This window comes from Rhinoraja longicauda, chromosome 9 (genome assembly GCF_053455715.1).
Source record: "Rhinoraja longicauda isolate Sanriku21f chromosome 9, sRhiLon1.1, whole genome shotgun sequence".
NCBI lineage: Eukaryota > Metazoa > Chordata > Chondrichthyes > Rajiformes > Arhynchobatidae > Rhinoraja > Rhinoraja longicauda.
This window is the reverse complement of record NC_135961.1, coordinates 28,483,256-28,497,568: the sequence shown is the minus strand read 5'-3', so window position 1 is coordinate 28,497,568 and position 14,313 is coordinate 28,483,256. Positions and strand designations below refer to the sequence as shown.

Here is a 14,313-nt window from a genome sequence, read left to right as displayed (position 1 = left end):
CAGGAGTAGGCCATTCAGCCCTTCGAGCCAGCACCGCCATTCAATGCGATCATGGCTGATCACTCTCAGTCAGTACCCCGTTCCTGCCTTCTCCCCATACCCCCTGACTCCGCTATCCTTAAGAGCTCTATCCAGCTCTCTCTTGAAAGCATCCAACGAACTGGCCTCCACTGCCTTCTGAGGCAGAGAATTCCACACCTTCACCACTCTCTGACTGAAAAAGTTCTTCCTCATCTCCGTTCTAAATGGCCTACCCCTTATTCTTAAACTGTGGCCCCTTGTTCTGGACTCCCCCAACATTGGGAACATGTTTCCTGCCTCTAATGTGTCCAATCCCCTAATTATCTTATATGTTTCAATAAGATCCCCCCTCATCCTTCTAAATTCCAGTGTATACAAGCCTAAATGCTCCAGCCTTTCAACATACGACAGTCCCGCCATTCCGGGAATCAACCTAGTGAACCTACGCTGCACGCCCTCAATAGCAAGAATATCCTTCCTCAAATTTGGAGACCAAAACTGCACACAGTACTCCAGGTGCGGTCTCACTAGGGCCCGGTACAACTGTAGTATAATAACTGGTGCAATCCTGGAAATATTAAGACGCTTTCTCGTTCCTGCTCACTGGACCTGGAACATCTATAACAGGTATAACAGAGCTTTATTTGTCGTTCGGTACCGAAGTACCGAACGAAACTACATAGCAGTCATAGAAAAAAAAAAAGAACACAAGACACATGACCCCAACACAAACGTCCATCACAGTGACTCCAAACACCCCCTCACTGTGATGGAGGCAACAAAACTTCCACTCTCTTCCCCACGCCCACGGACAGACAGCTCGTCCCCGACCGACCCGCACAGTCCCCGCACCGGGCGCTGAAACGTCTCGCGGCCGAACCGGGCGATGAAAGGCCCGCAACCAAGCCTTGCGCAGCTAAGTCCCCTGGTCGAGCCGCACCGGGCGATGTCAAGTCCGCAGCCGAGCCGCACCAGCGATGAAAAGCCCCGCGGCCGAGCCGCACCGGGCGATGTTAAGCCCCGCAGCCGAGCTGCACCGGGCGATGTTAAGCCCCGCAGCCGAGCTGCACCGGGCGATGTTAAGCCCCGCAGCCGAGCTCCACCGGGCACTGTTAAGTCCAGCGGCCAAGCCGCACCGGGATGTAAAGTCCAGCGGCCAAGCCGCACCGGGATGTAAAGTCCAGCGGCCAAGCCGCACCGGGATGTAAAGTCCAGCGGCCGAGCCGCAGCGGGCGATGTTAGGCCCCGCAGCCGAGCCGCACCCCGCGCCGTGAGGAAGAGAAAAGTTCCCCCCTCCCCCCCCCCACACCCACCCACCCACACCACCACCCCCTCCCACACATACACAACCAAAAAAAAGATATAAAAACCATTCCACCACCGACACACAACAAAAAAAGGGAGAAAAAAAAACCGGACAGACTGCTAGTCAGCCGCTGCCGTTAGGCGCCGCCACGTCAACTATCTCATGCCGACCATTCTACCTACCCCGGGAGTTCAGCTCAGTGATCATCACAGCCGTCTATATCCCACCACATGTGGACACCGACGAGGCACTGTCGACCCTACACGATGTGTTGTGTCAACACCAAAACAAGAACCCTGATGCGGCTGTGCTGGTGGCTGGAGACTTCAATAGGGGAAATCTCAAAAAGGTCATGCGCAACTTCTACCAACACATCACGTGTGTCACCAGGGGGGAAAGAACTTTGGACCACTGCTACACGCCATTCAGGAAAGGCTACAAGGCCGTTTCTCTCCCTCCTTTTGGAAAATCTGACCATGCTGCCATTTTCCTGCTACCGGAGTACAAACAACGGATAGTACGGGAAGCGACAGTGACGAGGGATGTAAAGCGGTGGGCTGACCATTCAGAGGCCATGCTGCAAGATGCACTGAGCGAAGTCGACTGGAACATGTTCCAAGCAAGTTCCAGAGACGTAAATGAGTTTGCGGAAGCGGTTACGGACTTCATTGCCACAATAGCCGATACCATCATCCCCACGGTAAGGGTCAGTATCTTCCCTAACCAAAAACCCTGGGTGGACAGGTCTAGTCGCGTGGCCTTGAATGCTCGCACCGCTGCTTACAACTCCGGCCTGGCATCCGGCAACATGGACCACTACAAGGGAGAGTCCTACCGACTGCAAAGGGCAGTGAAGGATGCAAAAAGGAGGTACCGGGACAAGATGGAGTCACAGATGGAGCAGCAGGACACCAGGGGTCTTTGGCAGGGGCTACGGACTATAACTAGCTACAGGTCCAGCACCCCCTCAACCGGAAGTGCCGGCTCCTCCTTAGCTGATGACCTGAACTCTTTTTATGCACGGTTTGAGACGGGTAACACCACCAGCTCGCCGTCTAAAAACAGCACCGAAGGGGCGCTGGCTAGCGAGGCTGGAGGGGGATCCACCCCCGGGGATGTGCACACATTCTCGGTGTCCGAGCATGAGGTGAGGTGGGCTCTGACGCGTGAGAACACGAGGAAAGCTGGAGGCCCAGATGGTATATCTGGGCGAGTACTAAAGTCTTGTGCTACTCAGCTTGCTCCAGTGCTCACCACAATATTCAACCTCTCCTTGGCAAAGTCCGTGGTCCCTGCATGCTTCAAAAGATCCATCATTGTACCAGTGCCAAAGAATGCCTCGCCAGCGTGTTTAAATGACTACCGACCGGTGGCGCTCACCTCGGTTGTCATGAAATGCTTTGAGAGGCTAGTCAAGAAGCACATCTGCGCCCTCCTTCCTCGCAACATGGACCCACTACAGTTCGCATACCGTCCGAACAGGTCCACGGATGATGCGGTCTCCCAGGTTCTACACACCGCTCTCTCTCATCTGGACAGCCAGGGGGGCTATGTGAGGATGCTGTTCATTGACTTTAGTTCAGCATTCAACACAATAGTCCCCAGCAGACTGGTTGAGAAGCTGCTGGAACTGGGGCTTAGCACCCCTCTGTGTGCCTGGGTCCTGGACTTTCTCACTGCCAGGCCCCAAGTGGTCAGGATGGGGGAACACACATCTAGCTCCCTCACCCTGAACATAGGATCCCCCCAGGGCTGCGTCCTTAGCCCCCTACTGTACACCCTGTACACACATGACTGTGGGGTCAGGTTCAGCTCAAACTCCATCATCAAGTTTGCTGATGACACTGTGGTGGTGGGCCGGATCTCCAACAACGATGAGAAGGCCTACCGGGAGGAGGTGGCTGATCTGGCACTCTGGTGTCAGGACAATAGCCTCCTCTTGAATGTCACTAAAACAAAGGAGTTGATTGTGGACTTCAGAAGGGCTAAACATCCAAGGACGTACACGCCACTGGAGATAAATGGGTCTACTGTGGACAGGGTGAGCAGTTTTAAATACTTGGGAGTCCGCATCACAGAGGATCTGACGTGGGCAACACACATTGCCGCACTGGTGGGTAAGGCTAAGCAGCGCCTTTACCACCTTAGACAATTGAGGAAATTCAGAGTGTCTCTGAGGATCCTTCATTGCTTCTACTCTGGGGCTGTAGAGAGCATCCTGTCCGGCAACATTACAGTCTGGTTTGGGAACAGCTCTGCCCAGGACAGGATGGCCCTGCAGAGAGTAGTGCGTTCGGCAGAGCGCACCATGGGAACTACACTCATCCCCCTGCAGGACCTATACATCAGGAGGTGCAGATCCAGAGCAAGCAAGATCATGAGGGACCCCTGCCACCCCAGTAACGGACTGTTCCAGATGCTACGATCAGGCAAACGCCTCCGCTGTCACGCTGCGAAAACGGAGAGGATGAGACAGAGCTTCTTCCCACAGGCCATCAGGACTGTCAACTTTTATAACCCCAGAGACTAAATTTTTGTCGACACTAATAGTAACTTATTAACTTTATTTATATGCTGTAACTGTAATTCTTTTTTGTGCACAACCCGCAGGCATTGCCACTTTCATTTCACTGCACAGTATGTGTATGTGACAAATAAATTTGACTTGATCACAACAAGAGAGAGTTTAGCCACCTTCTCTGATATTCATTTCCATTACCATCACCAGGTCCTCCATCGAATAGATCTGGAGTCACTATTGATTCTATTTGACCTGCCACATATATTTTATAACTACAAGGGTATGCCAGGGGCTGGGTGACCTGCAAAGAACAACTCATCTCCTGAAACCCCAAGGTTTCCCATCATCTGCATTCTTCAAATCGGATGTTGCAATACCCTCCCTTTACCTGGATGAAAGTGCGCCAAGAAGTGTAGAGTCACGCTACCCAGGACAAAGCTTCCACTTGAGTTTGTACTCCATTAATTATTCCATTAATTATTCTATACATTCATTCTGTCCTCTACTGGCACACCATAACAGCAATGTGCATCGTTTATAAAATACACAACATTTACTCATTAAATTTACTCTCACAGCAGCTCCCAAACACAAAGTCAGAGAATCGTACAGCACGGAAACAGCCCCATCAGCCCAACTCATCCATGCCAATCTAAGCTAGTCCCACTTGCCCATGTTTGGCCCATTTCTCAAAACCTTTCGTATTTGCATACCTGTCCAAGTGTCTTTTAGGGGCAGCACGTTGGTGCAGCGGTAGATTTGCTGCCTTGCAGCGCCAGAGACCTGGGTTCGATCCTGACTATGGGTGCTATCTGGATGGAGTTTGTGTGTTCTCCCTGTGACCTGCATGGGGTTTCTCCGAGATCTTTGGTTTCCTCCCACACTCCAAAGATGTACAGGTTTGTAAGTTGGCTTGGTAAAAAAAGAAAATTGTCCCTAGTCTGTGTGGGATAGTGTTAATGTGTGGGGATCGCTGTTCGGCACGGACTCGGTGGGCCAAAGGGCCTGTTTCCACTGTATCTCTAAAGCTGAAACCAAAAACTAAAACTAAATGTTGTATTGAACCTGCCTCGACTACTTTGTTTGGCAGCTTCTTGCATATACCCACCACCCTCTGTGCGAAAAAGTTGCCCCTCAGGTACCTATTAAATTTTGATCCTCTCACCTTAAACCTATGCCCTCTGGTTTTTGATTCCCCTTCCCTGGATAAAGGATTCTGTGCTCTCTATCGCCAAGACATATATGCATGGGAACTCTACCTCCTGCGGGCTACCCTCCAAGTTGCACACACCATTCTGACTAGAAACTATCTTTCCAGTCCTTCATCCTCAGTGGCTCTGGGTCCTGGAGCTCTCTATCTCTCCTGTGAGTCGTCCTTCACCAGAAAGACGGCCACACTTGAAGATGCTAGTTCTCCACCACCTTCTCAAAGGCAATTAGGGATGAACAATGAACGTCATCCATGTCCAGCAGCAGAGAGGGCAGTCGAATGTGCCAGCTTCTGAACTGGAGGACATTTTTGATTTGTGTTCCTGAACAAGTGTGTACAGAAGTCCCACGAATCCTTGAGGCACGAGTAGCTGATAGCTGCTGTTGTGCATTTTATAAATGATACACCCTGCAGTTATGGTGTGCCGGTGGAGGACAGAATGGATGCTTAGAATAATTGATGGGTACTAACTAAAGAGACTGATTTGTCCTGGGTGGGGTCACTCTACATGAAATTTGTTGGAGCAATTTCATCCAGGCAAGAGAAGAGTATTCCACCATCCTCCTGATTTGAGGCATGTAGATTAATTTATTAGTTAAGAGATACAGCGTGGAAACAGGCCCTTCGGCCCACCGAGTCCATACCGATCAGCGATCCCCGCACACTAACACAATGCTACACGCACACAATTTACAATTATACCAAACCAATGAACCTACAAACCTGTACATCTTTGGAGTGTGGTAGGAAGCCGGAGCACCCAGAGAAAATCCACGCAGGTCATGGGGCGAACGCACAAAATCCATGTAGACAGCACCTGTAGTCAAGATTGAACTAGGGTCTCTGGCACTGTGAGGCAGCAACTCTACCACTGTGCCACCGTGCGCATGGTGGAAAAGCTTTGAGGAGTCAGGAGGCGAGTTGCTCTCTGCTGGATACTCAACCCCTGGCCTACCCTTGTAGCTATAAAATATATGTGCCAGGTCCGATAGAGTCAATAGTTAGGGTGGTTCCCTTAATCGGCACAATTCAGGCCCTTGTATGCTTGATATGATTGGGAAAATAACCACATTTTGTCATTTTTAAAGCACTGTCCATGTATATGTTCAGATTAAATCTTGTGGAATATTCCACCATTTGTAGGAGGATCTCTATTACTTCTGGTACTTTGCATAAAAATGTTTTCTAATATTATACAAGAGCTTTTGCTGCAACCTTTATATTTTTAATCATGTTTTTGGCACTTGATTTTAAATTGTGTTCTTTCATTGGTAGTACTAACCAACATGGTACTTTGTCCCCATCTCTTTATTCTCTTTATTTTGACATGCATGTGATTATGAATGGTCTGGAGCAAATAAGATCAATTTAATTAAGAGTTCAGATGTCCACACAACTTATGAACGTGAAGTTGAAATAGTTATATATGTTAATTGAGCAGTGAGATTAAACTATGGCATTTTGCTTGCTCCTTGGCACGGGTAATCGTTTTAATTGTACACATTGCAGTCCTATTAACACTGAAATAATGTGAACAATAGTTCAAAGTGGTGGAGAATAATGTGGTCACATGATTCATATTGTATTCCCAGAAATTATATTATTGTACAGACTTTAATGGAAAATACGTTAAAATTCTGATTTATGTTATAGTTTAGCATCAAATTCCTTGCACATCTATTGAAGGAAAATTGGAAACAGCAGTGCAATGTGCAGATTTGTATCGGTGAGGAGGCAGTCATGTTAAACAATCATTTTGCAGGTTTTCACATCTGCCTGGGGAGCTGATTTCAATGCGTTTAAACACTTGGACTGGAAGCAGTGGTAACGTTGTAAATTTAGGTACCTGTAACTAAAATGGAGCAGGAGAACTCAGGCTTGGTAACCTGAGGTTAAGTGTTGTCCTATAAAAGAAAGCTCTTTTTTTTAAAATTTAACCTGTCCTGCAAAATCAAAGATCTAAATACTCGTTCGAACTAGACACTAATTGTGGCAATTCACTTTAATTCTCCAACTGATTTACTGCCCAGTATATTCACAAGCTTCATTATTTGTAATGCATCTTATTCCAACTAAATCCAGAAAGAATTTTCTTGTTAATCCCAGCTTGTTTCAAGATGCCAGCTGTAGATAATGAACCATTTACATACTTAACAAACAAATCATAACATTCAATTATTTTATGTTTTTGCTGTTTCCCACATCAAAGCTTTAAAATTATTTATTTCTTCTGAAGAAATAGCAAAAGGAAGCCTTTTTTTCTAACAGTGTGATTCAACTTGCCATAGACAACTGAGAGGGCCTGATAAGATGGTTTATTGTTGAATATTCATCTATTTTTTAAATTTATTTTCTTTGGTGATGAGTGCTGATTCATTGAATTTCTTAGCAGGAAACGATTGACTTGTTTTATTGTTTGCAGCCTTGAATTATACTTTTGGTGAAACACCAATAAAATTCCACATGTAAAATGCAGATTTATTCCACAATCGTTAAATAAGGTATCTGGTTCAACCAAAAATTCTGAGCTGAGGTTTCCTTCTTTCTTCCCACTACTGGTGAATTGATGTAATTGATATTGGTGATTTCCCCACCACACATAAATCTGAAGGCTTTGCACTATTTTGTCAATTAATCAATGGTGTGGATTAGGGACATGCTATGGTAAATTAAGAACCAAGAAACTGCAGATGCTGGTTTACCACGGAAAGACACAAAATACTGGAGTAACTCATTGGGACAGGCAACTGGAGAGCATAGAAAGGTGATGTTTCAGGTCAGGACCTGATCTGAAGGTTTGACAATAGACAATAGGTGCAGGAGTAGGCCATTCGGTCCTTCGAGCCAGCACCGCCATTCAATGTGATCATGGCTGATCGTTCTCAATCAGTACCCCTTTCCTGCTGTTTCCCCATACCCCCTGACTCCGCTATCCTTAAGAGCTATATCTAGCTCTCTCTAGAATGCATTCAGAGAATTGGCCTCCACTGCCTTCTGAGGCAGAGAATTCCACAGATTCACAACTCTCTGACTGAAAAAGTTTTTCCTCATCTCCGTTCTAAATGGCCTACCCCTTATTCTTAAACTGTGGCCCCTGGTTCTGGACTCCCCCAACATTGGGAACATGTTTCCTGCCTCTAACGTGTCCAACCCCTTAATAATCTTATATGTTTCGATAAGATCCCCTCTCATCCTTCTAAATTCCAGTGTATACAAGCCTAGTCGCTCCAGTCTTTCAACATATGACAGTCCCGCCATTCCGGGAATTAACCTAGTAAACCTACGCTGCATGCCCTCAATAGCAAGAATATCCTTCCTCAAATTTGGAGACCAAAACTGCACACAGTACTCCAGGTGCGGTCTCACTAGGGCCCTGTACAACTGCAGAAGGACCTCTTTGCTCCTATACTCAACTCCTCTTGTTATGAAGCCCAACATTCCATTGGCTTTCTTCCCGACTCGAAACATCACCAATCCATGTTCTCCAGGAATGCTGCCTGATTCACTGAGTCAGTCCAGGACTTTGTGTCTTTCCTATGGTCATTGCAGATTAGAAACTATAATATTGTGTCTTAAGATTTTTTTCCCCCTTTAAGGATTTCCTGTCCTTGGTGTCCACTAGCTAACAGTACCTGCTCTCATTTTGTTCCAGGTATCTGGCCTTCAGAAGAGGTGTTGGCTTATTACTGTATTAAACACAGTGATATATTTCGGTAGGTAGAAATAATTGTCTACGAATATACCAATTTGATTCACGTTTACTTTGTATTAGCTCATCTACATTGTTCAAAGTGAATTATACCTTCTTTACATGGATGTCGCAGATTTGCTTGGAGGTACACGATCGCCACTGTACTTGCCCCTTCTCAGTAAAATATGTCAAAGTCTTCATCTTTGACCCACACCACCCTGGCCATGCGTTCTCTTCACTCCTGCCATCAAGTGGAATGTAGAGGAGTCTGAAAGCTGACATCCAGGTTCAGGGACAGCTTCTTCCCAACAACCATCAGCATCTTAAACATTGCAAACACCAACTAAACTATGGTTGCACCAGGAACTTCGAGCTTATGTTTTGCATTAACATTAGGGTTTTTTTAAATTTATTGAAACTTGTTTTTGTTTATTCTGTTACCCATGAGTACTGTGTTTACAAAACTGTTTTGCTGCTGCAAATAAAAAAATAATTGTTCCGCTATCGGTGCATATGACATATGGCAATTAATCTCTCCCTCTCCCTCTCCCTCTCCCTCTCCCTCTCCCTCTCCCTCTCCCTCTCCCTCTCCCTCTCCCTCTCCCTCTCCCTCTCCCTCTCCCTCTCCCTCTCCCTCTCCCTCTCCCTCTCCCTCTCCCTCTCCCTCTCCCTCTCCCTCTCCCTCTCCCTCTCCCTCTCCCTCTCTCCCTCTCTCCCTCTCTCCTTCTCTCCCTCTCTCCTTCTCTCCCTCTCTCCCTCTCCCCCTCCCTCCCTCTCCCCCTCCCTCCCTCTCTCCCTCTCCCTCTCTCCCCCTCTCTCCCTCTCCCCCTCCCTCCCTCTCTCCCTCTCTCCTTCTCTCCCTCTCTCCCTCTCCCCCTCCCTCCCTCTCCCCCTCCCTCCCTCTCCCCCTCCCTCCCTCTCTCCCTCTCCCTCTCTCCCTCTCTCGTATAAGTCAGGCAGGAGAGAGGCTGCACAGACAACAGCACACACACACACACATGCAAGCAAATATCTATGCGCAGACACAGTGAAGATAGATGTAATGAAACCATCCAGCATGGACACGCACTGACAGCACCGCCCACATGAAGCGCACAGGTAGATGGCAGCCCACATGCATGTAGATAACCACGCCCAGACATTAGCAAAAGAGATGGCACAGCAGTAGAATTGCTGCCTTAACGTGCCAGAGACTCGGCTTCGATCCTGACTATGGGTGCTGTCTGAATGGAGTTTTACGTTCTCCCCGTGACCGTGTAGGCTTTCTTCGGGTGCTCCGATTTCCCCCCCACACTCCAAAAACGTACAGGTTTGTAGGTTAATTGGCTTTGGTAAAAATTGTAAATTGTCCCCAGTGTGTAGGATAGTGCTAGTAAATGGGGTGATCGCTGGTTAGCGTGGGCTCAGTGAGCTCAAGGGCCTGGCTCTGTGCTGTATCTCTAAAGTCTAAAGATGTAGTGAAGTCATGCAGTAAACTATCTTTAATTAAAACATTGGTAATTATGTTATAATATTTTAATGGTTTACTTTAAAATACGTGCAAAATTTAGTTATTTCTGCTTGTTTTTTGGAAAGGATATTTGTGAGTGATGAGATAACGTTACTAATTCTGTCATGCCTGATACTATAAAGTGGAGATAGTGCGAGTCTTCATTTTAAATGGTGCTCTTTTATGGATTTTGACTTGACAGCTAAATAATCCCACATTAGACACTCTCACTTTCACAATTGAACTGATTTCAATTAAAATGTAACATTTTGAGCAATCGAGTAATAGTAGAAGTTGCCAGGCCCTTTTTGACGAAGTGAATCCTTTTTGGGCTTTTTGTTGCAAAAGACGATTGCTTGATTGGATAAAATAGACAAGTCAGTTTTTAAATTTGTCTTCTTGAAAAAGAAGTGTGCACAATGCAGTCACTTACTGTCAATTCAGGCCCTAGTATGTACGGATGTGGTTTGTTCAAATCCTTGCAAGATTTCTGTATGTCTGCCGTTTTTTTGTATATTGACTTTTTAAATTTTCTGATATGGTCATTAAATATGTTAAATATTTTTGCCTATGCATTTTTTTAAATTTTAGCTTTATTCTCACTGTCAGTACTCTCACTCCTCTTGCAAGAGCCTATATCAAATATTGTTGCTGTATCAAATAGCAAAGATATTTGATACAGGCTCCGATAGGAGCAAAATTGGCAATTGTATCTTCTGTACGAACTTCAGTTAGGAAGGCCCCTAAGTTTTACCTCAGTAACATACTGGGTTAGGTGACCTTGATTGGTTTCCAGTGTTTTCCAAGTGGTGGAAAAAATGAGTCTTCCAATTTCTTGAACTTGAGAGACCTTGACAGGAAAGGTGCTTGTGGATGGCATATGATGAGTATAGAGATGGGATCAGGATAAGATATGTTTGAGAAAGCTTACTCAGTGCTAAGGATCATGTATAAACTCTGACAATTTGGTTGAAGTACAGAAAAAATGACTATATGTAGGACATATATGTGAGACCATAATGCACCATGATTACGATTGAATGCATGTTGGGGTGAAGAAAAGGAACAGTTTTTAAACTTTTTCTGTATCTTTGTATTTATAAAACTACAAATAATTAAATATCTGTGGTCCAGCTGTTTCCCCCCCTCCCACCCCTCCCCCGACAATCAGTGTGAGCACGGGTCCCGACCTGCCTATCCATGTTCTCCAGAGATGCTGCCTGACCTGCTGAGTTACTCCAGCACTTTGTGCCTTCTTTTGTAAACTAGCAGCTGCAGTTTCGTGTTTCAACATTCTTCCAAATTAAAAAAATGTATTGATTTATAAACTGACATCGAATTAAACTATCCAAGAAATAGATTTGGGAGTGTTTAATAAATCCAAATGAATTAGCAACAGTTATTTACTTAGATTCTGCACAGATTTAGTGGTTTCAGCTATGCACTTCAATTCAACACATCCTAACCTGCACAGTTGGAATAAGTAAATCCTTTCAATTAACTTTCCAAGGTGATGATCACATAAGATAGAAGTAAAAGCATTTATCAAATTAACACATATAAAAAGAACACATCTGGATCATTTTCTTTCCAGACTTCTTAGATTCTCTGCACTTTGCTGAACCATTGAATCTATTTGCTTTGGTATTCTTTAATTACAGTCATTACTTATTGAGTTGCACAAGTATTTGGCTGAAGGAAACATTCCGACTCCTTCTGTCCCTCTTTTGTTTAACATTTCCTTGCTGATTCATTGCACCATCGCAGGAGGCACAATCAGGACACAGAGCCTCTTGGGGGGAAAAAAAGGAACCTTTTCAGATTTGCAGCACAGCAGTGTTAGTGTTGCAGTGAACACTAATGAGAACCCCCACCGCTTAACGTGCCACACAATTATTTTTTATATAATTATTTTTAAAAAGCAAGTGACATGTGGTGGCCCAGTGAAGCAGCAAGACTTCTGCCTTTCATAGCTTTGTAACTTCCTGCTTGTTGATGTGTCTCTGCAGAGGTTGAATTGTGCTGTAATGTATATCCTTACAAAATCATGTTACCTAATTTGCAACTGGTTCTATAATTTCCTTTTATTTAAATGTTATTTGTTCTGCAGAGGCCTTGCAGTTTGTGAACTAGGGGGCGGAATGACATGCTTGGCTGGTCTTATGGTAGGTATGCTCGATTCTCATCTCTCACCCCCCCCCCCGCCCCCCCCCCCCCCCCCAACCCCACCCTTCCATTCAGAAGCGAATAAAGAAAGGAGAGGAAAAATGTGTTCTGAAGATTCTCACTGCTGGGTTGTAGGACTGTCATCTGTATCTGTTGAGTTCAAGCGGTAACATCTTGAGAGATCTTCTAGATTGACTTGCCTTTGTACCGTATTGATTTTGACCATTGCTTTAGATGAACAGTAGCATTGTGTCATGGATAACTCAATATCCCATGTTGTGACATTGCAGGGCCCAAGAAGAAATACTTTCATAGCATTTCATTTAACAATATTTTTTTCCCAAATACAAAAAAAGAATCATCAAGAAAAAAAACACGGAGCACTATAATGTTATACTTACTGTTTTGCTGTATTGTTCTATCAACAAATATGATTCAGACTTCCTCTAATTAAATTATTTTAATGTAAAATAACCATTCTGAAGCTGTCAGTCCTGCTTTTCTTAAGCTCTGAGTTATAGACAATAGACAATAGGTGCAGGAGGAGGCCATTCGGCCCTTTGAGCCAGCACCACCATTCAATGTGATCATGGCTGATCATTCTCAATCAGTACCCCGTTCCTGCCTTCTCCCCAATATTTGTTGAGCAGATATTATGTCCCATTGCCTTTGCATAGAAAATAAAATTCTCTCCAACTATAAGGAATATTGTTGCCCTGACTGATACTCAATGCACTTGCCGTGCTCATGCAAAATATGCCCAGGTGATTGAAAAATATGGGAATATGTCACGCACTTATTCCATTTCTCTATCTCTTGCTCACCCTCACCAATTCACACTCTCTCATTCCCTCACATTCCTTTACTCCCTCTTGCTGGCCCTCACTCCATGTCAATAGTGCCCTCCCTCCCTCTCAATGACTCTCGTAGTTCCATTCAATAGCTCCCTCAAGCTGCCTCACTCCCATTCCCATGCTGCCTTACATGCATTAGCGTCACAGAAATGGGGCCTTTGGCCCTCCACTTTCCACCTTGACCTGTGGCCCATTTACATTAATACCCTTTGCCCACATTTGGTCTGTATCCTCCATGCCTTACTTATTGAAATGCCTGTGTAAATGTGGTTTACATGTAGTGATTGTGTCTGACTTCTCCACATCCTCTGATAATGAGTTCCAATATCAACCACACCCTTTGCCAAAACATATATTCCCCTCAAATGGCCTTTAAAATACTCTTCTTTCACTCTAAATCTGCACCCATATGTCTCTGATACCCACTCCCTCCTGGGAAAAAAAAGATTCTGACCATTTTCCCTATAAAAGGTTTATATGCATCTATCGGACCACCCCCTCAGACTCCGTCGCTGCAGAGAAAACAAACCCAGCTTTTCCAATCTCTCCCCATAATTAACGTCCTTTAATCCAAGCGACATCATCGTGAATATCTGCCCTCTCTCCAGAAAAGCATTCTTCTAAGAACTACCCTCTGCCTGCTATCACCAAATTAGGCTAATCATCGTAGATCCCATGTGCATTCCTCTTCTAGATATGTCTCCCTGGTGGGCCTTATCAAATAAAATCCATGTAGACAATATCTACTTCTCCTGCTCTCTATTAGCTTCTCAAAAAAACCTCCCTTTCCTTGAACAAAGCCAAGCTGTCTATCCCTGATCAATCAACATCATCATCATCATATATATACAGCCGGAAACAGGCCTTTTCGGCCCACCAAGTCCGTGCCGCCCAGCGATCCCCGTACATTTCCTTAGAAATTTATCCGATAGTTTCTCGACTGCTGACATGAGATTTACATGCATTTGGTCACCTGGCTTATCCCTACTGCCCTTTTTTGTGAAATAAAAGAACAACATTAGCTATTCTCCAGTTTTCTGGTATCTTGTCTGTGG

General features: G+C 45.2%; 1 protein-coding gene across 1 annotated transcript in view; it reads left to right on the top strand.

Moving 5' to 3' along the window:
• The window catches only part of camkmt (calmodulin-lysine N-methyltransferase), a 259,217-nt gene that overhangs the window by 180,862 nt on the left and 64,042 nt on the right, over positions 1–14,313 (top strand). Inside the window, exons 4-5 of the mRNA XM_078405833.1 lie at positions 8,711–8,771; positions 12,349–12,403. Of these exons, the coding sequence (XP_078261959.1) occupies positions 8,711–8,771; positions 12,349–12,403 (116 nt within the window). The remainder of the gene's footprint in view (positions 1–8,710; positions 8,772–12,348; positions 12,404–14,313) is intronic.